Raw genomic sequence first — 26,218 nt, forward strand, 5'->3', positions numbered from 1 at the left:
CGGCCACCGCACCTTAGGCGGAGTGTGGCGCTGGACGTCAACGTCCAAACAGGCCCTTGGTGATGTTATTATGGGTGTGGGACTGATTTGGTTGGGTAGGTTTTGTAAAGTTTAAACTAATGGATGTTATGGTGGTGTTATAGATTATGGGCTGTGGGGCCATCACTTGATGTGACAAATCGTATATCGATATATAAAAGTGATTTTGCAATGAGTGAATATTTGAGTAAAAAATGTACTAAACAAAGGTTGCGGCACAAATGGGGTGAGCACTGATCAATCAAAGGCAGTAGTTTCTAGCTAGTATAGTACATCACCAATAATTTAGAGGAGAACTAGAGTACATCTTTTTGTCAACAGAAAATCGAACTGCAGTACAGAGTGCAATACTGCAGCAAAAAGGAACCAGGTACTCAAGATTTTGGGCAGCCCTAGCCATAACTAGTTGCTGCGCGCCATCTGGACCATTGCACCTGCGGCGCTGGCGAAGCAACCAGCGACGGCGCAGCTAGTCGTCACCTCCGGCGGCGCCGTCTCCCGCACCGCAGGCAGAGCAGCAGACGGCTGCGGACGGTCTCCTCCCGCCCCTCCCCCTCCGAGAAAACCTTTGCAGAGCGCGGTCCAGAAAGCGCGGTCCGGCCCGCCGGTCTCCGCAACCGTCCGCCGCGCCTCCTCGCCGACGCTCCTCCTGATGTCGTTCTGCCTGGTGAGGCGGTCGATGAGGTTGTGAAGGATGTCGACGGTGTACTCCGGGTGTCCCTGGATGCCCAGCGCGTGCTCCCCGACCGCGAACACCTCCACGCGCGTCTTCTCCGAGTAGGCCAGCACCGTCGCCGCAGGCGGGATCTCCCACACCTCGTCCTGGTGAACCTCGATGAGGGAGGCGCTCCGGGGAAGCTCCTCGACGAGGTCCCCGAGGAACTCAAGGCCCTCCAGGCGGTCTCGCGCAAACGTCACCTTCCTCACCCCGACGTCCCAGCCGTTCCTAGCCCTGCCGACCCTCCCGCCCAGCGCTCGGCACAGAACCTGGTGGCCGAAGCAGACGCCGAGCACCCGCTTCCTCATGGCGTGGACGGTCTGGATGAGCGCGCAGAGGCGCCGGATCCATGGCTCGTCGCCGTGCGCGTCCTGCGGGCTGCCGCTCACCACGAAGCCGTCGTATGACGCCAGGTCCTCCGGCGCAGGGAACTCGCCGGCAATCACACGGAAGCAGTGCCACCTATCGCCGGCCGGGCCCTCCCCACCGCCGCCGACGACGTCGTCGGCGCCGAACGCGGCGACAAAGACGTTGTAGTACCCGCCGTACACCTCCTTGGCGTACTCCGAGTCCCAGAGCGCCAGCAGCAGCGCGTAGCGCCTCCCGCCGCGCCCCGCCGCCGGCTTAGTCGTCGCCGTAGCCATTTCCGGTGGTGACGAGCAAACTAAGAGAAGATATAGCTAGTAGCTTCGAGATTGTGAGCCTAGTGCACTAGACGGATCTGCTGTGTGCGTGTTTGGCAAAGTTGCAATGATCTGCAAGCAGTTCGGAGCTCCTATTTAAGCTGCGTAGGCGTGTAGCTGTAGCTCGATGGAGTCGAGATCGCTTGTGGAACACATGCATGGCTTTGAATATAAACTAATGACTGGCACGCGTGCGAATTGCACCGCACACTGCACAGAGAACCGGCACGACGTGGCTATCTCTAGTTTGTTACTCATCTATAGAAACATATCGAATGCAAACAACGTTTTGGTACAAACTCTATGCAAACCTAAAAAAAATTCAAAAAAATCTGAAAGAAAACATGAATATACATCTTAGCTTACCTCAACTATATACAAAATTTAATGGTCAAATTCATCTTACTCTAACAGTTAAAAAAGACAATTTTTTTGACAAACAGTAATAGTTTAAATGCACCAAAATTTGTCTTTTTTGTAACTGCTAGAGTAAGATGAATTTGACCATAAAATTTTGTATATATATAAGTTAAGCTGAGATGTACATTCATGTTTTTTTCAAAATTTTTTGAAACTTTTTTAGTAGGTTTGCACGGAGTTTGCACCAAAACGTGGTTTGCATTCGATATGTTCCCCTCATCTATATATATTAACTCCCTTAGGCCCTGTTTGGTTTCAATTAGTCTTAGGACTAAACTTTAGTCCCTACATGTTTAGTTGTAGGATGTAGGGACTAAACAGATTTTAAAGTCATAATAGTAGCTGTCCAAAGACTCAAATGCCCTTGGAACACTAGAAGACTGCGTGCATCTGTGCGAGAGAGACTAGGGATAGGTTTGGACAATAGGATAATTATGGGCCTTTAGTCTCTTTTAGCACCTAGGTGAAAGACAAGAGACTAAATTATTTTAGTTCATATTTTAGTTCTAGTGTTTGGTAAAAAAGTGACTAAAAATTAGAGCTCTAACTAAACACCCCCTTATTCTTCTTCATCAACGTTTTTACTTTCACGTCCTCTACATGTCAAAGATATAATATTTTACTCCAAATTTGTATACATACATGTTTATTATACCCTCAAATATTATATATATATATATATAATTTTTATTTAATTTGTTGTCTAAATATAAAAATAGATAGAGGAGGAGAGAGTCTCACTAGCGGATACAACTTCTTTGCCGAGTGCTTAAGCGTGGAAAACAGTCGACAAACGCTTGTGGAGTGTGACTCCCGGTAAAGAAGTCTCAACAAAGAGGACATATCTGGTGCACATGGAAGCTTAGTGCACATGGTGCACATATTAAATCATCACTATACATCGTCTTAGATCTAACGTCTCTGGTTGATCATTGCAATTTACAAATAACACCTTCCACCACTACACCCACCACGTCAGAGGGTATCTTTAGCAAAATATATCAAACAACTAAAGACGTTAGATCTAAGATGGGTGTTGATGATTTAATATGTGCACCATGTGCACTAAACTTACATGTGCACTAGATATGTTATCCTCGACAAACTGTACAGCAACAACAGTTTCTTTGCCGAGTACTTTTTTTGGACACTCGATAAAGACTCCTTTGCCGAGTGTCTTTCTATGTCGATCGAGTGTTGTACCCTCGGCAAATTAGGTCTGTGCCGAAAGTCTTATTTCGCCGAGAGTGACATTGGACAAAGCGTCGAGCACTCGACAAAGAGCCGGATTTCGGAAGTATCTATATGGATATAAAATTATCTCATCTATATCTTATTACTCTCTAACATTGTTTATATATATATATATACTTTATATTATCAAAGGCTATCAGCCTATTCGCTTAGCTTTAATATGTACCCATTTTTACTGATTTTACATTGTTTTGTTTTTATGGATTACATTTGTAGTAGTTCAAACAGCCGTTTTTAATCTTAAACGAACAACCCCATATTTTTGGTCCAGTACATGCACAATATAGCACACGAGCGGGCAGATCTAGGTGGGCTCGACCCAAGAGGTGGGGTCGTGTAGGGCTGGAAAATAAGCTCGAGGCTCGGCTCGGCTCGGCTCGAGCTCAAAGAGGCTCAGCTCGGGTCGGCTCGAAGTGACTCACGAGCCGAGCCCATTTTTCAAGCTCATTTTTGCAACGAGCCGAGCCGAGCTGGCTCATTCCAGCTCGCGAGTTGTATTAAATTAATATAGAATCATGATGAATAATATATTTTTATGAATAATAGCTCATTATATATCTTTGATGATGAATATATTACCGTTATAATTTAAATTACTTATAACGTTGAATGGTGATTCTATATTTCAAATTTATATAAGTTAATTCACTAAATAATGCAATAATAAGTATCAGTAAATGGCTCGCGAGAGCTGAGTCTCTTTCTATAAGTCGCTAAGGGTGTGTTTGGTTGTCTGTATCTGCGCGTGCTTGTATCGTGGAATGCGGGTAACTACTGTTTGGTTGCTGTGAGCCAGGCTATGCGCGTGCGAGCTCTGTGTTTGGTTGTCTGCATGCATATTTGAATCCAGACTCGCACGATCTTTAAAGCACCCTGGACCAGGCTCACCAGATACGAGCAGATTGGTCGCATCTGTGGAGCCAGGCTTCAGCGGTCCTGGCTCACACAGTCAGGTTACCTAGAGAAACCAACCAAACAGGTTGCAAGTGGACAAGTCGAGCCGCCACACTCGGGTCGGATCTACTCTTTTTCAGCCCTAGGGTCGTGCATGAGCTGTCACCCACAAGCTTGACCTTGATTCACTCTGTCAATTTATCAATTATCTTGAAGAGATATGCAGCTTCTTCCTTGACCTTGTTTGAAGTTTAATCGCGCAGGGCCACATGCCTGTTTTATAAAAAACTGACAGACTTCACATGTGCGCACAATCACCTTTAGAGAAATAACCATTTTTTGGTTTTAATTTAATCCAGAAAACTAGACTAACGTATGTGACGATATGTATGTACATGTGTGTATCACTACTCATATAAGTAGTAAACAACAGTAAAACATAAACAATTACTAAGAAGATAATGTACCCTGCGGAGGGACCGATGCTCAAGACACTCCATTCATACGAGACATCTCGTGTGTATGTTCGATGTAGTCATACGCAGTTGATACGGGCAGATGTGCGCAGTGCAGTCCCTCAAACGGTGCCGACGACGAGGAACTTGATCAGCGCTGGTCGAGCGGACGAAGCGAGCAGTCGCGAGTACGCTCCCCAAAAACCTAATCGCCCGCACACCCGTGCAAGTGTAGCTCTGCGGACGACGATTTCGAAGGCTTGCTCTCCCACTCTCTCTGTGCTCGCAGAAGGTAGGACGGGGATGGGTTGTATGCAACACGTCTGAGACTGTCCGTACGTGTAGTGACTAGAAGTAGCCTCACCTCCTCCGTATATCACTACAAGAAATCACTTAATCAATGACGGATATGTGGTGACATATCTATAAAACGTCATAGATAAGTTATTATTTGTGACGATTATAATTTTTTGTCATGGATTTGCCAGGGTGGGCTTCACGGCCCATATTTTATGACAGAACCATCGAGATCGTCATAAAAGGAAGTTGTAGTGACGAATTTAAATTGGTCATGATAAGGTGGAGAAAAATTATGGCCACGTATACGATAGGGCCTATTAGCCTATTATATATTACGGATGAAATCTCTTACATATTTTAAAAGTAGTTATTAAGGGCTTAAAGTATATAATAGGATGAAACTAAAAAGGGAACTACTATAATTTATGATGCGGTAAAAAATAGTAGCAGGTGCATGAAAGTTATGTTTTGTATTTTAAAGATAAATGAAGGAATATCTAAAAATGGAACAAAATATTAGCTGGTGCATGAAAGTAATGTTTGTGTATCTTAAAGACAAAATAAAGGAATATCTAAAATGGAACAAAAATTTGAGAATATCAAAGATTCGAACCCATGACCACACAACACACAGTTTTTGATCAATACCACTTCATCTACAGCCTGCTATGTGTTTAATTTATACAGTACCGAATCCTTATACCCTACGAAGTCTTAATCGCCAAGAACAACAACCAACCTCCATTTTGTTGGACCGCCCTCACGGCCCGCAGCAAGAGCGCAGCCTGAGCATGGCCTGCGGCGGGAGCGTGGCCTGAGCACGACCTGCGGCAGGAGCGCAGCCTGAGCCCGCGGCAGAGGTGAGTATCCTTTGGAGATTGTTGAATTGATTATTTTTTGTATGCTCTGGAATTTTCAGATTGTGTAGATCTATTTATATCTAGTTTTTAGGCCTTTTAAATTAAGTAAAAGTTCATATTCTTTGAAAGGACTCTGTAATGATCCTTTGGGATCAAGAATTGCAATTTTAGGCCTGCTAGTTTGGAAGATATGGTGTGTCTTTGGTGGCTGCAGATTTTTTCTTTCAAAATTCAGAGCAGTTTCAGATCTATTGAGTTTTATTTGTATATAGACTTGCTGATTTGTGTCTTTTTCGATGTTTGATTAGATGAATAGAAACTGGATGAATGCTAGATTGTTTTCCCAGGAATATATCAATGGTGTTAAAGAATTTATGAGTTTCATTCATGGAAAATTTGGTGAGGATGAAGAAATTTTATGCCCATGCAGTAGATGCCTTAATCAGATTTACCAACATCAAGCTATTGTGGAGAGGCACATATTGATGAATGGCATGGAAATTACATATACTCGATGGATTCATCATGGAGAGGTTTTTGATGCATATGTTGATGAACATCATGTTGAGGTGAACGATAACTTTGATGATAGTAATTTGAACGGGTTATTACAAGACCTATGCAATGCAGAGAAAGATAAACGAGATAGTGAAAATGAAGTTAGAAACACAGATGCAGAATTTCATGATAATGACTCGATTTTCAAAATAGTAATGAGAGAGGCCAAGCGCCACCTTTATCCAGGTTGTACCAAGTTTTCGAGGTTGAATTTTGTGATAAAGCTCCTTCATATGAAGTCATTGTATAGGGTATGCAATTCTGCATTTTCTGCAATATTAAAGCTATTGGCTGATGCTTTTCCAGAGTGCAATACACTCCCAAAATCGTATTATGAAGCAAAGAATATTCTAAAGGAATTAGGTCTTGGATACGAATCAATACATGTGTGCTACAACAATTGTGTGCTCTTTAGAAAGGAATACGCCAAGCTTGACAATTGCCCAGTTTGTGGTCTCTCAAGATGGATTGATGCTGAAAGAAAGAAGATTCCACAGAAAGTGTTACGACATTTTCCGTTGATACCTAGGTTACAAAGGATGTTTGTGAACAATGAAACAGCAGAACAAGCACAATGGCACAAGCTAAAGAGACATCCCAAGGAGAAGGAAATGAGCCACCCAGCTGATGGTGATGCATGGCAAGATTTTGATAGAAAATATCCAGATTTTGCAAATGATGCTAGAAATCTTAGACTTGGCCTAGCTACTGATGGATTTAATCCTTTTTCAGAAAAGAACACTAATTACAGCATGTGGCCTGTACTTGTTATGCCATACAACATGCCACCTTGGGTGTGCATGGACGAGTCAAATTTCATGATGGCTTTGCTAATTCCTGGTCCTGCATCACCTGGAAAGGACTTTGATGTATTTTTAGAGCCTCTTATAGAAGAATTACTTCAACTTTGGAATGGTGTCCGCACTTATGATGCTCTAAGTGGGAAAAACTTTGACCTTCGTGCTGTAGTTTTATGGTGCATCCATGATTACCCAGCTTTGAGTACTCTTTCAGGGCGTACCACCAAAGGCTATTTTGCATGTATTCATTGTGACAAGAACCCTCTTTCATACCGCTTAAGGAGTAAAATTGGGTACTTTGGACATTTTCGTTTCCTTCCTATAGGACATCGTCTGCGGAGAAATAATGAATTTGTTGGTCTTCATGAAAACAATGAGCCACCAAGTAAATTTTCAATAGAAGAGTTGATGGCTGAGCTAGCGAGAGTTAAACATGTCAGACCTGGGAAGCAACAAGGAAGTGGGAAAAGGAAGCGTTCTGATTTGGACAAGAATCATGTGACAATTTGGAGTCGGATGGTTAGCTTATGGAAGTTACCATATTGGAAGGATTTAAAGTTGAGACATAATCTTGATGTCATGCACATTGAGAAAAACATATGTGAGAACCTGATTAGGACTATTCTCAATATAACTGGGAAGACAAAGGATACAGTTAAAGCTAGACTGGATTTAAAAGATCTAGGAATTATGAAGGAGCTACAAATCAAAGAGAGTGGAGGTTCATGTGAGATGCCTCATGCTCGATATACCTTGTCCACAACACAAAAGAAGGCCTTTTGTGAGTTTTTAAGAGAGATAAAGTTTCCAGATGGATTTGCCTCTAACATATCAAGATGTTTAAATAGTGAGGGAACCAAGGTACAGGGTCTTAAAACTCATGATTGTCACATTCTTTTGCAAAGAATATTACCTGTTGCTGTAAGAGGATTTTTGGACAAGGATATTTATGAAGCACTAGCAGAGCTAGGGAAATTTTTTAGGGAATTGTGCAGTAGAACTCTCAACAAGGATGTGTTGGCTGAAATTAAGAAAGAAATCCCAATAATTTTGGTGAAACTTGAGAAAATCTTTCCTCCAGCTTTCTTTGATGTGATGGTTCACCTTGCTGTACATTTACCTGATGAAGCATTGTTGCGAGGTCCTGTGCAATATGGTTGGATGTACCCAATTGAAAGGAGGTTGTATACTTTGAAGCGGTATGTGAGGAATAGGGCACGACCGGAAGGCTCAATTGCTGAGGCATATATTGCAGATGAATGTTTGACATTTTGCTCTAGATATATGGATGACGTTGAAACAAGATTTAATAGGGAACCAAGAAATAAAGGTTTTTCTAATGAAGAAGCCTATAAAGTTGATGTTTTTGGGCATGGAGTTCATTTTACTTCTGCGCCTGAACATGTATATGATGAGAATGGCATCGATCAAATGGTGTGGTATGTTCTGAACAATTGTAGTCAAGTTGACAAATATGTTAGGTATGTTTTAATTACTATCTTTAATGTTCTGATTTGCTTCCTTTACATTGATGCTCTATTTATTTTCATCTTGTAGTATGTTCAAAGATAAATTGGAGAGAGAAGTAGTGCCTAACATTAATAGAATGTTGCAGCGAGGATTTCAGGCTTGGTTTAGGAATCATGTAAGTTTTTTTCACATCATTTTCAGGCATTTTTTAGGCAATAGAAACTGATGTATATGTGCTGTAATGTGCAGGTGCTAAGGTTACGAAATTCAGATCAAGAAGAGGTTGATGATGATCTATTTTCTTTGGCATGTGGTCCTGATTTTAGAATTAAAAAATACTCATCATGCATTGTGAATGGTGTTCGGTTTAATATTGTTGACCGTGACAAGCATCGGAAGACACAAAACAGTGGAGTAATGGCACAAGGTACCCATAATAATCAGTTCACTGATTTTTTTGGGACCTTGATAGAGATAATTCAGTTAGAATATGGTTGTGATGAGAGATCAGTAGTGTTGTTTAAATGTGACTGGTTTAAATTAGATGGGAAGAGGACTGAACTTAAAGATGATGGCCTTTTTAAAAGCATAAATTTTGAAAGCCTATGGTACAAGGATGATTCTTTAATTTTAGCCACTCAAGCAAGGAAAGTTTTCTATTTGCCAGACACAAGATTAGGTAAAAATTGGCATATCGTCTAGACATTTGACCATAGACATCTTTACAATGTGAGCGAAACTGAACCTGTTCAATATACTGCTCCTGCATATCAAGAGGATGGATGTTGTGTAGATGAGGGAACTCGGCAAACAATTTCTGACATTGTACATGAGAAGCCATTAAATAGAGATGATGAACAAGGCCTTGTTTTAGATGCTACTAAATTTGCCCAATTGATGAAAGGAAAAGGCCAAGAAATGCATGAGATTGATATTGAAGAGGAAGATGACACAATTATGGAGTATTGCAGCAGTGAAGATGAAGGTACTACAAATGAGGTTGACAGTGATGATGAATAGCCATTTTGTAATGATTCAGACCATGAGGCTGGTTCATTTGATGTTTGTCCATAGACCATGTATTTGTAATGACATGTTGCAAATGTGGCCAAAAAATATGAAACTTGGCATAGAGTCATATTATGGTGAAATCTGAAACTGATGTTGTGAGACCTGCTTATATATGTAGTCTACACAAATCTGAATCTGAAACCTGTACCTACATCCAAGTTTTATCAAGAAATCTGAAATTGAAATCTGAAACTTGGCATAGAGTCATATTATGGTGAAATCTGAAACTGATGTTGTGAGACCTGCTTATATATGTAGTCTACACAAATCTGAATCTGAAACCTGTACCTACATCCAAGTTTTATCAAGAAATCTGAAATTGAAATCTGAAACTTGGCATAGAGTCATATTATGGTGAAATCTGAAATTGAGGTTGCGAGGCCGGCTTATATATGTAGTCTACACGAAATCTAAAACTGAAATATGTACCTACATACATATTTTATCAAGAAAACTAAAACTAAAATCTGAAAACTGAGGTTGCGATACTGCTGCATATGTTATAATGCAATCTGAAATTGAAATCTGTGCACTGCTTGTCTCCACTTTTAATTTTCAATTTCACAGTGCCACATATGGAAGGGTGTTTATTCATTCGTAGCTAGAAGATCATCTCTCTGTTCAAATCTTGGCTACTCGTATACGTATGAAACTGAAAGAATACAAGATACAGTTTCTGTAGTTCTAAAAGAGAAGGATTTGTGATTCTATTAAAATCTTGGCTCCTTTTTCCATGACAGCACGCAAGTTTTATCAAATGAAAACATCACACAAGTTTTGTCAAGTCAAGAATTTCTAAAATGGACCAGCACGTTAGGTCCAATTTTTTAGGTGGGCTTTAGGTTTTAGTTTGTACGCCTCCTCTCTTGTCTCCTATCTCAGAAAATGCCGCCGCTCTATCTCAGAAAACACCGCGACCTCTACCTCACAGAAATAATTGCCTCCCTTCATTGGCCTCATCTCTCCCTCCCTCCTTGACCCATCTGCGACTTCCCCTGCATTAAGGATGACCTCTTCTCTCTAGGTCTTACAACCCTAGACGTGGAATCAGGATCAGTGTGCACGGGGAACCAGCAACGGCAGCACGTACGTGGAACCGGCACCGACGAATTGCACGGGGCAGCAGACAATCGTCGCCTCCTTGACTCCATCCGCGACCTTCCTCCATCCGTGGTGCCAGCAAACTGCACGAGAAGACCTAGGTCAGGTGTCCTTTACTTTCTTTGATACTGCTTTCTTTAACCACTTATTACTTGTTCTATGTTTGATAATAAATTTTAGGCACAGATGTAAGTCACTACTAGTTGCCCATGTTTACTAGTTAGTTGTTCATGTTCACTAGTAGGTAGCCAAAAGTACTCAATTAAGTTATGCTTGTTAATTTTACCTAGGTGACTCGGTGCTAGCCACACTATTACAAGATGCCTCCTAGTCGTTTGCAGGTTGGAACAAAAACAACAGAAGGACATAACCAAGCAGGTGCAGTCCTTAACTCATCTACTCTGAATGTATTTCATGTTCTTGTGAATAATTCACATGAGTAGTAAAGTGTTGTTGTATAACTAGTAATCATGTGTTTTCTCTCATGTTAGGAAACACATTACATCCATATGAAGTGCAGCGCCTTAGACAAGTTATGAGAAACAATGCAAGGCTGCAACAACTGGGAATTCCTGGTTTATGCGACACACTGCCAAAGGCATATTCCTTTCATCACAACAAAAATAAGCCAAATTTTACAAATAATGAAGATTCAGAATCTGATTATAATCCTTCATCAAATGACACTGGTGAAGAAGATTTACTTGATGATGACAATGTTCAGGTGCAGATTAATTCCTCCATCTATTAACAAGCTGTTTGCTTGTTAAATATATCTATCCACTTTATTAATTCACATGTGCTTTCATTTCTACTAGGGCTCGAAGGATTATAATATGAGGACTACAAACATGTCTAATGGTGTAATCAAGCTACGCACTAAAAGACTTCTTGCAGAGAAAGAATCTATTAGAATTACAAGGTCAAAAAAAACTGCTGCCCAGCCTAATGGTACTGAAGTGTTTGACAACAACGATGGCCATACCCAGGCTACAGTTCAAGGCTAGTTCAGTCATTCTGTTTACTATCGCTCTAGTATTGTTAATTGCATGATGACTGCCCTTACAAACTGAAATTTATTTCAGCTAGTGACCCTGCTCTATTTGACGAGTACACCCACATGGCTAATGGAGGTCATTCCATTGCTCGCCCTGATGGGCACAACCTGATGGGAAACAAAGGTGATGATTTCTAACTATCGTTATATTATCCATCATTGAATGATGTACGCATTCTTATGTGTACCATTTTTAGATAATGTAAACATCCAAGTTGATGACAACATGACCAGTGGAGGTGAAGCTAGCATCGAGCCTAGTGTACATGTACAACTAGGTGAAAATGATCGATGGGAAAGGGGAGTTAATATGGGACATGGTCTCCATAGGATGAACCGAGCTATGCGTGGAAAACTGCCGGTTGTTATTCCTGAAGGGAGGATAAGGCCCGTGGCACCTCTTGTTGCTGCAAAGTTTTCAACTGAATGCAATATTGCAGTTAGGAACCATGTGCCAGTGTACAAGCATTGGAAGGATTACAAGAACCATAATGGCATGTTTAACCTATTTACAGATAAACTTAGTGTAAGTGCATTATCTTCATCCTCTCTTCCCATAAAATATGACATTCCAACACTATACCTACTAGCTCTCATTGCTTGCTTGCATATATTGTTTACCCCTGCTTTAATGTAGAATGATTCTGAATTTAACCTACATATTTACCCATGCTTTTATGTAGGCAAAGTTTGATATCAACACAAATGATGCACCAGTCCAAAAGGCTTGTTCCCAAATGATGAAAAATGCTATAAGGCAACAACGGTACAGACTAAAGAAAAAATTCTTTGATCCTTTTCCACTACATTTGGTGACAAAAACATCACCAATCAGATCGATGAGTAATGAAGAGTGGAATGATCTTGTGGAATATTGGAAGAGCCCAAAAAGGATGGTATGTTTTTCCTAAAATCTAAACTCTTGCCTTATCCATAGTTCGACACTTACCTAACATGTTTCTGTAATTTGATGCAGGAGACATCACAAAAGAACAAAGATAACCGATCCAAAGTTAAATTTCATCAAACAACGGGATCTCGTAGCTATATGGTTCATGTAGAAAATTTGGTAAGTTCATTTAATAGATTGCAGGGATCGCATAAGTAATAATATTGCATCTAACTATTATTTCTAGGGAGATAAAAACATTGGTCAAGAGCCCGATGCATTAGATTTGTTCAAGGAGTGTCATTACAGCAGGAAAAAGAAATGTTACACATCTACCGTGCAACAAGCTATAGTAAGGCATCTCTATTTAAAAATGCTTTTATATTGTTTTCTTCAAGGTTTTTTATAATCAGTAACCATTTATGTTTCTTGAATGCTAGACTCAAATGGATAACAAGCGGTCTGCAACTACAGAAGGTGAAAAATCAATGTCTGCAACTGAAGTTGTTGCTAATGTGCTTGCTGAAAATACAAAGAAGAATTTGTTCCTTCAAAATGTGGGGATACAAAATGTTGGTCCTAGGTCTAGTCTGAGAAATATTGAAGCACAGTTGGAAGTGGAGAAGAGGGCAAACAGTGACCTTAAATCTATTGTTGATGCTCAACATGAACAATTGGATGCATTGTTAAAGCAAATGCAAGAAACTGAAGAAAATAGGATCAGGGAGCAAGAGGAAGTGAAGAAGAAGCAAGCTGAGATGGAAACAAAGATGCAACTTGTGTTGAGTCAGATTCATTCAAGATTGAGATAGTATTTATGTCATGTTGACAACTTTTTTTGTTGTTGCAACAACTTTCTTTCTTTTTTATGGAACCAACTATAATGTTTTGGATATGATGTGGTGTTCTGGTTGGATAGTCTTTATTGTTTGGGATTGTCCATGTGAAGTTCTAGTTGGATATTTGAATTTAAATATTGATATTTTGTCATTATAATTGTTATGTTATGTGCTGATTGTGCTTTTGATGTGAGAATGAAATTATTGAAAATTATTATGGGCTGTAGTTATAAATGGTCGATAAAATTTCTAGATTTTAGCCTTGGCAAAAATAATTAAACTGAATAAAATAAATGCACAAATTAAAATCAACCCATCAACCATGTTTGCCACGTCAGCATGCGTATTGCCATATGTGCCACATCAGTGTCCATGTTGGCATAAATGCCATGTGGCAACTATTTTCGTGACGGATTTTATCCTATGTGGCAATAATTTGTGATGTTTATTTTCGTCACTAACTGTGGGCTTGGGCTGGATTGTGTGGGCTTAGGAGCATTCTGTGACGATCACAAACTGTCACTGATTGCCATGACCTATGATGATTATATAGAAACGTCAAAAAATACAATTTGTGACCCCCATTCCATGACGTTATCAAAATCCATCACAATCTTGGCTTTGTGACGTTTTTTCGCTAATCCATGACAGAATTTGTCTGTCATTGATTAAGGGATTTCTTGTAGTGTATGTACACGCGCAGAGGGAGGCAAACGGACAGTAACAGTCACCATCAAAGCTACAGTTACCGTCAGCCAGAAACTGACGCCATCAGTGACGTCTGTTATTAGCTGACAGTCATTACAGCCCGTCCGTTACTAGTCGTAACGCAAGAAACAGACAGTAACGGACGACAATAATGGACGGTCATCACTCCATGCAAAATGTGCAAATGTTAGAAAGGAATATTCGGATCAAGATCTGATCTACCACGGCCCGGCCGGCTAACGACCATTACAACCCATCCGTTACTAATGTACGATCATCACTCCAGGCAAAATACACAACCGTTAGGAAGGAATATTCGGACCAATATCGGATCTATCACGGCCCGGTCGGTGGCGTGCGCACGCGTGTGACAGTCTTTCATCATTTTCTCAACTTCTCAATAGATGCACCAATGAGCCACCTATATAAGTTGATTGATTTGTCACTTAAACTTCCGGTATGTTACTAAAGTATTAGTACATATATCATAGTATTAAAGTAGACCTTTAGCATTGACTATTATCTCTACTACTCTATATGACTAGAGTGTAGGCGTCCACACCTCTATGGTGAAGCCTGCCCTTGCCCCCGCCCCGTATCTCTCGCTGTCTACGCCCACCAACGGATCCGCTCTCCCATGGAAGGAAACTCTCCACCGCGTCCATGGAAGCCGCCCGGATCTGCGTGCGCACCATCTCTCTCGCCCCCGACCCGTCTCTCTCGCTGCCCAGCCACGTTCGCTCTCCACCGCGCAGATCCTCGCTTCGCAATCAACGCTCCCTTGACTTACCAGTTACCACACCAACCCAACCCCGACTCTCCATGGAAGGCGCGACGACCGAGACCCAGCTCTCCATGGAAGGCGTCAACATGCCCTCGTCCCCGCTCGCCCACGCATGCGCGCGCCCACGTGGCTGGGCAGCTCCCGCACCCTAGCCTGTGCCTTCGCCACGCCCTCGCCCACGCCAACCCCTGCCTCTCTCCCGCCGCGTCCGCGTTCCGGATCTGTCGCCTCCCGCCGCGCCCTGCCTCCCTCTCCCAACCTTGCCAGCAGGACCACCGTCGGCGATGCCTCCCTCCTGTCGCACCTTACCTCCTCATCCCGACCTCTCCACCACGCCCATGTCCCCATTGTCGCTCGTGCTGGGCCCGTGCCAGACTCATCCACGCCGCTGATGTAGAGCGTGCGCTAGGCGAGGGGGTGAGTGCGTGACCGAGATAGAGGCTGCGACAACCTCCCCGGCCACCTTGCCATCTCCATCGTCCTCGGGGCCAATGCTGGTAGAGGCACTTTGGTTCCTGGATGACCTACAAGGAATGGGAGATGGTGGGTAAGCGTGGGGTGTAGATCCTTCCAGGCTCAGATCGATTTCTTCGTTCGCTGGTGAGTTACCTAGGCAAGCTGAACGGGATGGTTCAAGAGCGCGCAAGATCGATCTAACAAAATAACTCAGATCTGTTTGTGTGTCAGCTCGACAAACAGATCTGAGTGTCAGCTCGACAAACTCATGCTTGTTGTCGGCACCTAAAAAATAGTGAAGCGGGTAATGATGTCAATTTGGTCTTGCATCCAACTATTTCAATAAATGAAAATACAGTACATGTCATAGCTGCATTCTGGGTGCCATCCTCGATCATGGAAAACAACATTCTCTATCAAATTATATCTCCTCATGTAAGCAGATGTAGCCTCTTCTTCTGTAGTGTGATTAGTTTGAACATTGATACAGAATTAAACATGCAGTAGGCTATTATTCTCTTTTATGCAGGATGGTGCTCAAATTTTGAAAAATAGAGGTAGGTGATCCAATTATATTTTACTACCATGGTTCATTGAGAGGCTTGCTTGTGGACATTCCTTTTGTGGTATTTTTTCTATATATTGCTATTGACTCATGTCATAAATCAGTTAGTTATATTTTGCTTTGTTGATGGAACTCCATGAGGTGACAACATAATGTTTCATTTGCAAATTTAGGTGAAAGTGAAGGTTGTTTGCCCCTCATAATGTTCCATGAAACCGAACAACAGTCAAACTGTTAGTTGTGAGTTATATAGGATCTGTTTATTTTCCTATTTTCATTTCTCTGATTTTACTACACATCTTTTTCCCCACCCATTCCAGGAGCATTCCTTAATGCATTTGGATCAATTGTTCTCAATGCGCCTGTTGGAATCAAGTAAGTTACATTCAGAAAGAATTTGACCTTCCATTGTTAGTTTGCATATGATGTAGCAGCGGTAAAACTAGATCTCGATGAAAGTCATTGACATGTGCAACTAACTGTTAGAAAAGTGTACTGATTCGAAGTATGTTTAGCTATAGTTTTTATCTTTGTACCTCCTCTTTTAGATAGAGTTAGATTGCATCAGATATCTTCTCTCTTGTATTCCCAATTGCAAAGTAATATTGGTTCCATCTCTGTTGGGTAATGGAAAGAATAGATGTTGATCGGTTTGTGCCATATCCTAAGAAAACAAAATATACGCGAGTTGTGGTGGATGCTCTGTAGTCAATGTAGTAATGCCCCAGATCAGTGTTGTTCCTTTAAAGTTTAAACTATATTTTGCTTGTGATTAAATTTGCAGATCACTTCCACTGAGATGATTAATTTTGCCATTTGTATCATACCTAAATTAAGAAAAATAATATTGTGTTGATTAACTGCAGGAGTTATTACCTCAGCTTATTCTTAGAGTTGTCACATATTGCCATGCCCTTCATAAGAGTTGAGTGTCCTACTTCCGGGTGCCCATGATTGGAAGGTCTCTTGGGTTGATTTTCTCAGGGACTACACAATCACTAGGCTGGAAATTAGCTTATACTTGCATGAGCTCACCTTGTCATTTGTGGAAGCATTCACTGTCTCCTGATAAGGGTGAGCTTCACATCTTTAGAACAGACACGTTGAAGGAAATGAGTATCCGAGTACCAAGAACGAAAGAAGAGCTTTTGGATATAAATGGCCTCTACAAGTAATGCAGCTACTCTGCCTTTTTTGAATGAATTATGTATGCTGCCATCCTTTTGTTTTCAAAAAGGGCTTGGTCCCGGTTTGTTCCTTTCTTTGTTTTTTCTCGAACGTTTCTTGTCGCGGTCTCATGGTGGTTGCTATAACTCAATCTCCAGTTCACAGTAGGGTTGAACAAAGTATAAGGGGCAGGTTGACTCTTCTCACTTGAAACGAAAATTGCAGGGGCTATGTTGTGTAATGGTAATATAGTGTCACATCAAACCATTGTCCCTGACTCAGTTCATGCTATTCATGTGTGACATGTGTCCAGACTTTAGAGATCAGATACTATATGTGGCTTGTGTTTTTGGCTGGTCACATCCCCTCTTTTCTTTTTCTGATCATATCATTGCATTTATGTGTCAATCTGAATTGTCTTTTTTAAAGATCCAATATGTTCTGGTATCTAAAAAAGATTTATCAGATTGCAAGCATATGTTGCGAGGTTATTTAGGCCTCAAATAGAATTTTTCGGGCTTATTTCGTTGATGGAGGGAATAAGACACATCTTAAGATCTAATTGTGTTGTTGATTTCGATTTTGTGGGAGTAGAGATTTTGTGCCCGTCGCAACGCACGGACATGTCATTAGTTGAATATTAATTTAGGCCACATAAATCCAATACCACTCATCGAGCACAAGAATCCCTCGCTGTATGCTTGCTTCACCATGGTATTTGCTCCTGCGTGGTTGTCGCAGATGCTAGAGCGGATATATTAAGTAACACCTTCCCTCGTTAATTGAGATGCATATCATCATAATTCTTGGGGCACTTTTCCATCAAGTAGAAAATTAATTATTTTCATACACACACCATGAAGGGAAATGAAGAAACTAGAGGAAATTATGGTGTGTGTGTGTGTTGTGTGTGTGTGAGGCAATTTGTCAATGACGATGGTGTACCGTTGATCACTTATACTTCCGTGACTAGGGTCACAATCAGTTGCCAAATCACATGGTAGATTCGCCTAAATAAATAACAAACAGATAAGGTATGCCACACCTTTAAATAAATACTAGTAATGCTCGTACGTGCCTAAGATTTCTATTTATTTTTTTATATAGAACATAAAAATATGCGTGTTTTTTTTAGTTACATAGATGTGAATGTGGGTTTAGAACCAACAACCATTGTTCAAATTCTTGTTTGTGCATCATTTTAGCTTTTTACCATTTAAACGTGGGGAACACGGTGACAGTGTAAATTGGTGTTTTTTTAATAGTAGAACCCCTTCGTTCTGGCATCATGATTAACTTACAGCTAGCCATGTACAAGGGTAGGTTTCATATTTATGTATTTCAAGATGCTACATATTTTCTTTTTAAAAAAAACTTAGTTAACACCATTATTTGAAGTGGAGAGTTTCATTCTACGCATAAGTAATATGCAAGACAATGTCTAGGGTAACAATGTAGATATAGTTTCATCTTCATAAAACTCATTCCAACTCTGTACCAATAATTGTTTGCCACATCATCCAAATTACTGACATGACACGCCATTTAATAAGAATAAAACTAAGTTATTGATATACGCGTGGTCATGGTAAATAAGTATCATTTGTGCTTACGCGTAACTAGCTAGAGTACTTCGATAGTAGCAATTAATACGTACTATGTTGCTCGCAATTTGATAGAATTATCATGAGACTTATACTTGATATAAGACTACACACACGAACCACTAGTAGAAAAAAAATTAACACCAGAATGTGTTCAAGTTATTGGCGATCGAGTAGTACTGGTATAAGAAAAAAAAACTTAGCCGGGAACATTTAGCACATCTTGGAATGGGGATAACTTTCTACGTAAAAAGTTGAATTGTAAAAATTTCATACCGCATGCATGTAGAAACCGTGTCAAGCTGCATTTAATTTGTTATGGTATAGTACACAAAATGTGTCGATATATTGAAGCACGAGGTAAACGGGTTTCACGTTTCAACCTGACCCCATACGGACGGTAGTGTGCTGCTAAGTTACCGAAATGCTTACTGCGACGGTAGGCTACGCGTACAATATCATATTGCGGGCCGCCCCGCCAGCAGCTGTCTAAAAGGCTACGCAAAAGTCTTGCTAGGAATAACTTAATCGGCAACTCGCGTGACTTGTTAGTTTTGTTTTGATTATTACTAATCCATTGTCAATTATTGCCACGTCGAACGATGTTGACACCTTGGAAAGCCGGAGTCGGAGGGAAAAGCACAAGTAAAAATTAACTAGCTGAGTGCCCGTGCGTTGCAACGAAAACACATAATACCACGGTACTGCTATGAGAAAAGGTTTCTTAATACATTTGTTATCCTATCCATACATAAATTGTATAGACAAACCAAGTCGCATCAACCCAAATCTAGAAGTACCCAGGAAATCCGATGCCATTTTCTAGTCATTAGAGTAACACCAATATCATTAAGCATGCAAAAATCAAAATACAGAAAGTCATCAGCACAGGGAGTAACTTGATAATGTTACAGGTGTCCCAGATTAATGACTCTAAATAGAAATTATTAACAAGGGGAAAAAGATGGTTCAAGAATATATCTGGAGATCAGAACAAGAACCAACAAAATACAATCCTATGTCCACACTAATTGTCTCATTTCATGAGATTTTTAAAAAAAACTGAATGTGGACATAGCAAAGAAAAACCAAACATATACAATGCACATATTAATAGATCAGACATGTGAGGTAGTTATGTTAAGTATTAGCAATACATAAAACAACTCATTACTGTAGTATGGACAGTATCACATTGCCTACATATTAAATCAAATATTCAGCTATATCAGTGAGACCGAACGCTTCATAGAAGGTCGGTTGTAGTTAACATGCCAAGATTAAAGTCGGTACGTAAGCCGCTGTTGCTGGACAACGACCGGACCATACATATGCCAGGTATGGAATGAAACCTCTATATAATCTAGATTGTAATCCATAGCCATATATATACACCTGTACGAAAGCACCATGGGTATCAACGATGTAGCGATAGAGCTCACCGTTACGGGCCCTGTTTGTCTGGGCAGAGATCCAGCGGAACTGCCTGAACAAATTGTGGGTCTTGATGAGTTCATGCATCTTCTCTATCTCCGCGATCTCTTCCCTGTCCTTGGACTTCTTGACATCATTGTACCCGGCAACGACAACAAGGTTTACCAGCTCCCTCAGCTTAGCGCACTTAGCAAAAGCTTCGACCAGCCTTGTTATGTCCTTCACCCTGTCGAGTCTTGCCATGGAGAAGAGGATGGGCTTTGACCGGTCATCCAGATGCCCACTGCGAATTAGTGATAACAATATCATCAGCAGAAATTTCCAAGCTCGAATCGAATTAGAAGAGAATACTGCGAAGGACGTCCATGTCACAACCCAAAAGGCCTCAAAGGACCAGGCAGGATAGCAGAAAGTACTCACATGTGTTCATCGTTTTGCTCCGGGTCATAAATCAAATTTTTGATTGAACCATGGAGAGGTGAGTCGCTTGGCCTTCTCGGTATGTGGAAAGTATATGGACATGTCAGCTCCAGGAGAGACTATATTGAACTTTGGATCGAAGACATCGATCCCATGGACAACTCGGAGTAAAGGCAATATGACTCTCATACTGTCCAACAATATTTTTGCTGAGAAAAAAAATTAGAATAAGTATATATATGAGCGTCTTGTAGAAAATTAAGAATAGCTATTATCCATATGTGATCACAGTCCATGCAAGATTAATGCATGAAAAAGCATGGATTGCATGTTACCATAATTACAATCAATACAGTAACTTAACATCAGAACAGTATATGCATGAGCGAGGTAAACATGATTCAGTGTGCATGCAAATTAATTGGTGAATGCTAAGTCCCAGAAGAAATCTACAGTGGCCAACAAGACGGAAACAGAATAAAAACCTTCCAGCAATTTCTTGGTATGTGCTGGTGATGATAAAATCAGCATTGTTCATAGCAATTATATCAGTAGTGAACTGACAGGAGAAATGGTACTTCTCATCAAAATTCTTCCAAAATATGTCTGAATCTGGATACTTAGTCTTTTCCAGAGCATGAGCAATGTTGCACTGCAAGGACCATGCATATATGGTTAGTAACGAAACAAATGTAAGACCTCAAGTATGATTAACAGGCATACATGGGTAATTCCCATCTTGTAAGATAGCAACGATGCCACAAGATTTCCATCACTGTAGTTTCCAATTATGAAGTCTGGAGTACCTTGTAATTCAGTAGCAATTTCACCAGCAGCATCCTATATAAAAAAGGAAAATACAGCTTTTGTCAAATGGGGAAGACCATTGAAGTAGAAAATGTCATGTAAAAAAGAACCGGTACACAGAAAATTTGCATATAAGAAATCAACACTTGCAAAGGCAGAAATGTTGCTTTTTCATGCAACTCTACTGGAAATAATTTGGATTCTTACCTTTTGAGTGTTGGACCTTTTCTTAATATGTACTCTCTCCATTACAAGTTGTAAGTTGTCTTGCTTTCTAGGTATATAATTTTCACTGAGTTACATAGTAAAACTACAAATCTAGAAAAAAAAAACTGAATTACAATTTGAAATTGAGGGGGTATCAAATATCGTCTCCTAACTAACTATTCACAGATTTTACATTGTACCATGAAGTCATAAGGTACTTTCCTCAGATTTTTTTTCATTAAAAGAAGCTCAGCAAATGTTTCCAGATATGGCCACACATCAAATCTTGATATCCATTTCTTAAGTATCCCGTTTTCATTTCTGAAGGGAACTCGTAAAATGTAAGTATGTTGTGTTCCACTAATTCTCTCAAGCCGTTGATTGCATGATGTTCCTTTTGCATCTGGTATCAGTCGAGTAACCTAAAACAAATAAGTAAATAATTAAATGAGCCTTGCTAGGGTCTGATACCCCATAAAAAGTAATATCTCGAACAAATCGTGGCCATTGATTTTTGAAAATTATGAACCAAAATAACTAAGAGACCACAAAAGCAAATACCAATAAAATAAAAACAAATCCCCTAATTTTAGGTGGACGGCATCCCATCTCACTGGAAACCTAGGCCAGTTTGTGCACGCGCTTCCATGCATGTGACCAGAAAAGAACATCGTCTATGCAACTACTCTGCTTGTTAGCTGGTGTTTGGTTCCCCAGACTGAAGTTTAGTTGATGTCATATCAAATGTTTGAATATTAATTTTATATATTAAATATATGTTTAATAAATATGTCTTCTATTTTAGTCTTCATCTGTGTAATTAGATTTATAATCAGACTGGAGTTTAGTTCGTGTCATATCAAATTACCGACACTTAGGTTTAGATATATGCTATTTCAAGATATAAATTGAAAATGCCAATAAATTGAAAATTGTTAATAGCGGTTAACCAGGGTGTTTCGGATTCGCAGTACCATGTGATGTACACATCAAAATAGATAAAGGTAACCCCACAATTAAACTTACCATGCAATCGCTCGAATAGTGATCCATTTGAAACATACTCGAAGACCATCATCCAGATGAAGGGTTTTCATCTTCACAATAACCCACAAGGTTCATAAGATTTTTATGGTTTACACTCGATAAGGCTTCAACCTAGAAAGCAAGGCATAACCATCTTGAAAACTCAATATCTTACAGACTGGAAATAGAATGATCAATTTTATACCTTATTCATGAAATGTGCTTCAGCTATAACGAACCACAATGCACAGCTCATCTAGCAGTTCAGGAGCTGGTTTGATTTGTGCCCAAAAGAAGTACGTACATGAAAATCTAAGAAAAATAAACATTATATAGACTGGAACACATACTTTTAGTTCTTCAAAGTCCCTATTTGCTTCCATCAAGCCCTCTAAGGCTTTGATTGCTTTTGTAAGCTCCTACCACCAGTCTCCTCTTGCAATTTGTTCAAGTTAGTTACATATTTCAGGTCTTCTGACTTACCATTTGCTTCTCGTGATATGTAAACCATGGCCCTTTCCATTACCTCATTAAATATCCACTAACTGACTTCCTTTAACAGATGAAGATATTTGGAGATCAACCGAACAATATCCTCCATGTGTGCTACATTATACTAAAATAATTGTAGCATAAAAGGCGTAAGTAATATCAAAGTGTCTCCAATGAAAATGGTTATGCTAGCTCAACTAAGATAATATGGATCAAACCTGACCATCACCAGCATCAGTGAGCCTCATGCTTGCTGAGAAAAAATACTCATTATTGCCATTGCTCTCTCTAGCATTAAGTTAACGACCCATCCTATAGTAGTTAGATTAGATATGTTACAGGTTGACGAGTAAAGGATGACATGACTATACTCGAGTAGATAAGGTTAGCAAAATCATAAGTACAACAACCATTTGTGGAAGTAAACTTACCTAGTTCCTTTATAATATGGAAGATGGACCCCTCGCCTTCATGTCCAATTAGGTGACTTAGATAATGTCAAGGACCAATTGTGTAAAACTGGATGCTAGGTGTAATTGACCATATAATTCTTAGATAGCCCCCTTCTTTTTTTGACATAAGATGGTCCCCTTCTTCTATTAGCAGTGCTTTGACAAGATGTATAGCAAGTAGATATGAGAAATCACCCACATTTGCCTCTGACAAATAGAACTGCCAAATGCACTGGTAAATAGAACCATTAAGCAGTCCATCCTCTACCTGCAAATGTTCCCCTGAAAGAGGATGACTTGGACATTTGAAGCTTCTCTGATCAATGTTTTTTTGTCACTAAACATACGCTCAACCAAGCCCTGAATGTAAAGAACAACAATATTTCCAAACAATCAAATATAACCAAAATAATTAATATCCCATAATGCCCCTATATTGATTATACCCAATGTAAAGAATTGCTTAGCATATTGAGCCATCAGTTGTTTATGTATAGCTTGGGTTTGACAGTGCAGAATTCAGGAACCAAAAACTGCAAAGGAGAGAAAACGGGGAAGGAGCTGAGAGGACCTGCAGACGGGGTAGGACGCGCTCCGGCTCAGCCAGGCGTCGAGGCACGCGACGTGGAAGCCGTGCCTGCACTCGGGCATCACGCGCAGCGTCTCGCCGTCCCTGTACTCGCTGAGGCAGATGGAGCACATGGCGTCGGCCTCGGCGGCCCTGCTGGAGAAGGCGACCTTGGGGTAGGAAGCGATGGCGGCCGCGTCGAGCCCGACGGGGGAGCAGGCCGCGGCGGCGGAGGAGGAGGGGTAAGCGTCGTCTTCGGGGGACTCGGACCCCTCCGCGACAAAGAGCACGCGCGGGACGGTGATGGAGAGGTGGCCGGAGCTGGAAGCCGTGGTGACTGCTTCCCCGGCCCAGTAGTCCCCGCCGCGGCCGAAGCAGAAGTAGAAAGCCAGCAGGAAGGAGGCGAACAGGATGAGGAAGCCGAGCGCGATGGCGATGGAGTAGCCGAGGCCCAGGTTGGAGAGCTGAGGTCGTGCCGTCGTGGAGCTGACCGAGGGGCGGCCGGAACGGACGGTTGGGCGCTCCATCGTGCGGACGGAGGAAGAAACGGCTGCTGTGCGCGCGACCATGGGCCGCCCAAACCTAATTGGAGTATGGGCCGCACCAAAAAAGCAGCCCAAAACGCCTGCACTGCTGTATTGTTGTATTGTCTTGCAAAACTTTAGTACCATATTGGCTAGTAAAGGAGACATGGAGCGGCTTATAAGCTTTGGCGCGGTGGCTGAACTGATCAGTTTCAAATGGTGGCTGAACTGGTGGTCAGTTTCAACTCGCGCAGGCATAAGAATTTTTGCTGGACACCTGCGTGTACGGCCTGTGGAGGCAGAACCAGAGCCATGGCAGAACAGGTCAAAGGCAGAACAAGTCAATGGCAGACTACTATTGCTTACTTAATAAGTAGTAGAGATTTCGGGTGTTATGGAGAAAAGCACAAGTAACTACATTTTGTTTTTCCGAGGGATTCCTATTTTCCGAGTAAAACGGACTAATTTCTCTTAAGAAAATAAAAATCTTTTATAAAAATAGGGTTATCAAATTAGCACTAACAATGGTCTAAATTATAACTGGTTTTAGCCATCACCAAATCATCTCTAATTGACAGTACGACTAGTTAATAGGGCATGTACAACTCTAAACCCCTTGCATGTTACTCAAGCTCAAGACACAATTAAGATATAATGTGATGTAGTGCGTGCAGGGGAGGATCCAAGATTTGATCACGCCCTGGGCTGGTCTATTTAATATACTAGTCGGTTACTCGTGCGTTGCGACGGCTAACAACAATACCCACATAAATTATCCATCAAAAAGATATCAAGATTTTTTATTGATTGTCTCCACTCTTCGTATAATATTTTTTATGAACGCACGGGTATCATAGGCAGCAAATCAGAGACCTCCATCCCTCGCCTCCCGCACTTCTAAGGTTTCGTAGAGCGGGAGGGGAAGGGAAGAGGCGGACATACCCGTTCTTTGCCGGAGAAGGACACGACGAAGACCTGGGCATCTGAAGACGACATAGACAGTATATCATTAGATATATAAGGAGAGAGCACGCAAACGGAGAAAGAAGCCCAGCCGAAGCAGCTCCAAACCAAGAGGCACCCGCACTAGGCGTCAGTCCGAGAAGAGCGAGAGAATGCGAGTGTCTTCCCAGCTCTGGACCCGCCGAAGCGACACAACACCACCATCAACTCCGTAGCATATGCCGACTATTGCCACGCTATGGGCCTTAGTTGTCCAATATCCTAGAACTGGACTCCTCATCGCTAAGATAACCTAAGTGTGGCAAATGCCACCATGTCCTCCTCGACGGCACACACGGAGAAAAGGCCATGAGCATGATCGACTCGCCCCATACCCGCGTCGACGAGCGTCGGTCGGCTCGTGGCTATGACCGTGGGCGGGGGCAGCATGTTGGGGAGCCGGGAAGACGAAAGGGACGTTCGACGACGGCGAAAACGATGGTGCATGCATGATGTGAAACATCCTCTTGGACGTGCAATAGCCACTGCGCGAGTCGGTGTCGGGGCTGGTGTCGGACGAATACGGGGAGGAGGCGCCTGCTCCTACGCCCTCTGCCGAGAATGGGGTAGCGCGGAGGTGGAGGTATGAGGGGG

At 41.4% G+C, this 26,218-nt stretch overlaps 3 protein-coding genes and 2 pseudogenes across 8 annotated transcripts; 2 read left to right on the plus strand and 3 right to left on the minus strand.

Moving 5' to 3' along the window:
- Positions 1 to 249: 249 nt before the first annotated feature.
- Positions 250 to 1,490, minus strand: LOC103654868 (gamma-glutamyl peptidase 3). The gene has a single exon (XM_008681687.3). The coding sequence runs from the start codon at positions 1,399 to 1,401 to the stop codon at positions 442 to 444; it is 960 nt and encodes a 319-aa protein (XP_008679909.1). The 5' UTR covers positions 1,402 to 1,490; the 3' UTR covers positions 250 to 441.
- Positions 1,491 to 10,420: 8,930 nt separating this feature from the next.
- On the plus strand, positions 10,421 to 13,576 carry LOC100280201 (uncharacterized). 3 transcript variants are annotated; one of them, XM_020551511.2, is made up of 10 exons: positions 10,421 to 10,724; positions 10,914 to 11,001; positions 11,115 to 11,347; positions 11,442 to 11,625; positions 11,709 to 11,804; positions 11,878 to 12,206; positions 12,364 to 12,576; positions 12,657 to 12,749; positions 12,817 to 12,921; positions 13,010 to 13,576. In XM_020551511.2, the coding sequence occupies exons 2-10, from the start codon at positions 10,944 to 10,946 to the stop codon at positions 13,379 to 13,381; spliced, it is 1,683 nt and encodes a 560-aa protein (XP_020407100.1). In that variant the 5' UTR covers positions 10,421 to 10,724; positions 10,914 to 10,943; the 3' UTR covers positions 13,382 to 13,576. The 3 variants fall into 3 exon arrangements, with proteins under 3 accessions (XP_020407100.1, XP_020407101.1, NP_001146604.1); NM_001153132.1 differs by having other exon boundaries at positions 10,467 to 10,729; positions 13,010 to 13,561; XM_020551512.2 differs by having other exon boundaries at positions 10,433 to 11,001.
- Positions 13,577 to 14,743: 1,167 nt separating this feature from the next.
- On the plus strand, positions 14,744 to 17,349 carry LOC100273662 (ATP-dependent DNA helicase pseudogene; annotated as a pseudogene). 2 transcript variants are annotated; one of them, NR_158605.1, is made up of 4 exons: positions 15,113 to 15,500; positions 16,095 to 16,161; positions 16,242 to 16,296; positions 16,788 to 17,099. The product of NR_158605.1 is annotated as an ATP-dependent DNA helicase pseudogene, transcript variant 2 (transcript). The 2 variants fall into 2 exon arrangements; NR_158604.1 differs by lacking the exon at positions 16,095 to 16,161 and having other exon boundaries at positions 14,744 to 15,500; positions 16,788 to 17,349.
- Positions 17,350 to 20,208: 2,859 nt separating this feature from the next.
- On the minus strand, positions 20,209 to 22,997 carry LOC103654869 (sucrose synthase pseudogene; annotated as a pseudogene). The gene is made up of 6 exons (NR_160902.2): positions 22,792 to 22,997; positions 22,598 to 22,718; positions 21,270 to 21,928; positions 21,032 to 21,198; positions 20,547 to 20,755; positions 20,209 to 20,409 (listed from the first exon to the last, which is right to left on the minus strand). The product of NR_160902.2 is annotated as a sucrose synthase pseudogene (transcript).
- Positions 22,998 to 24,049: 1,052 nt separating this feature from the next.
- Positions 24,050 to 24,625, minus strand: LOC103656008 (uncharacterized). Its single transcript, XM_008682660.1, has one exon. It carries the CDS (start codon positions 24,623 to 24,625, stop codon positions 24,050 to 24,052), a length of 576 nt encoding a protein of 191 aa, XP_008680882.1.
- Between the last annotated feature and the right edge of the window lie 1,593 nt (positions 24,626 to 26,218).

This window comes from Zea mays, chromosome 4 (assembly GCF_902167145.1).
Source record: "Zea mays cultivar B73 chromosome 4, Zm-B73-REFERENCE-NAM-5.0, whole genome shotgun sequence".
NCBI classification, from domain to species: domain Eukaryota; kingdom Viridiplantae; phylum Streptophyta; class Magnoliopsida; order Poales; family Poaceae; genus Zea; species Zea mays.

What these genes read in the sequence shown, in the direction of transcription:
- LOC103654868 (XM_008681687.3), bottom strand. Translation starts at nt 1,401, where the DNA reads ATGGCTACGGCGACGACTAAGCCGGCGGCGGGGCGCGGCGGGAGGCGC.
- LOC100280201 (XM_020551511.2), top strand. Translation starts at nt 10,944, where the DNA reads ATGCCTCCTAGTCGTTTGCAGGTTGGAACAAAAACAACAGAAGGACAT. An exon ending in GGAAGAGCCCAAAAAGGATG is followed by an intron (nt 12,577 to 12,656) that starts GTATGTTTTTCC and finishes AATTTGATGCAG; the next exon opens with GAGACATCACAAAAGAACAA. An exon ending in CTACCGTGCAACAAGCTATA is followed by an intron (nt 12,922 to 13,009) that starts GTAAGGCATCTC and finishes CTTGAATGCTAG; the next exon opens with ACTCAAATGGATAACAAGCG.
- LOC103656008 (XM_008682660.1), bottom strand. Translation starts at nt 24,625, where the DNA reads ATGGAGCGCCCAACCGTCCGTTCCGGCCGCCCCTCGGTCAGCTCCACG.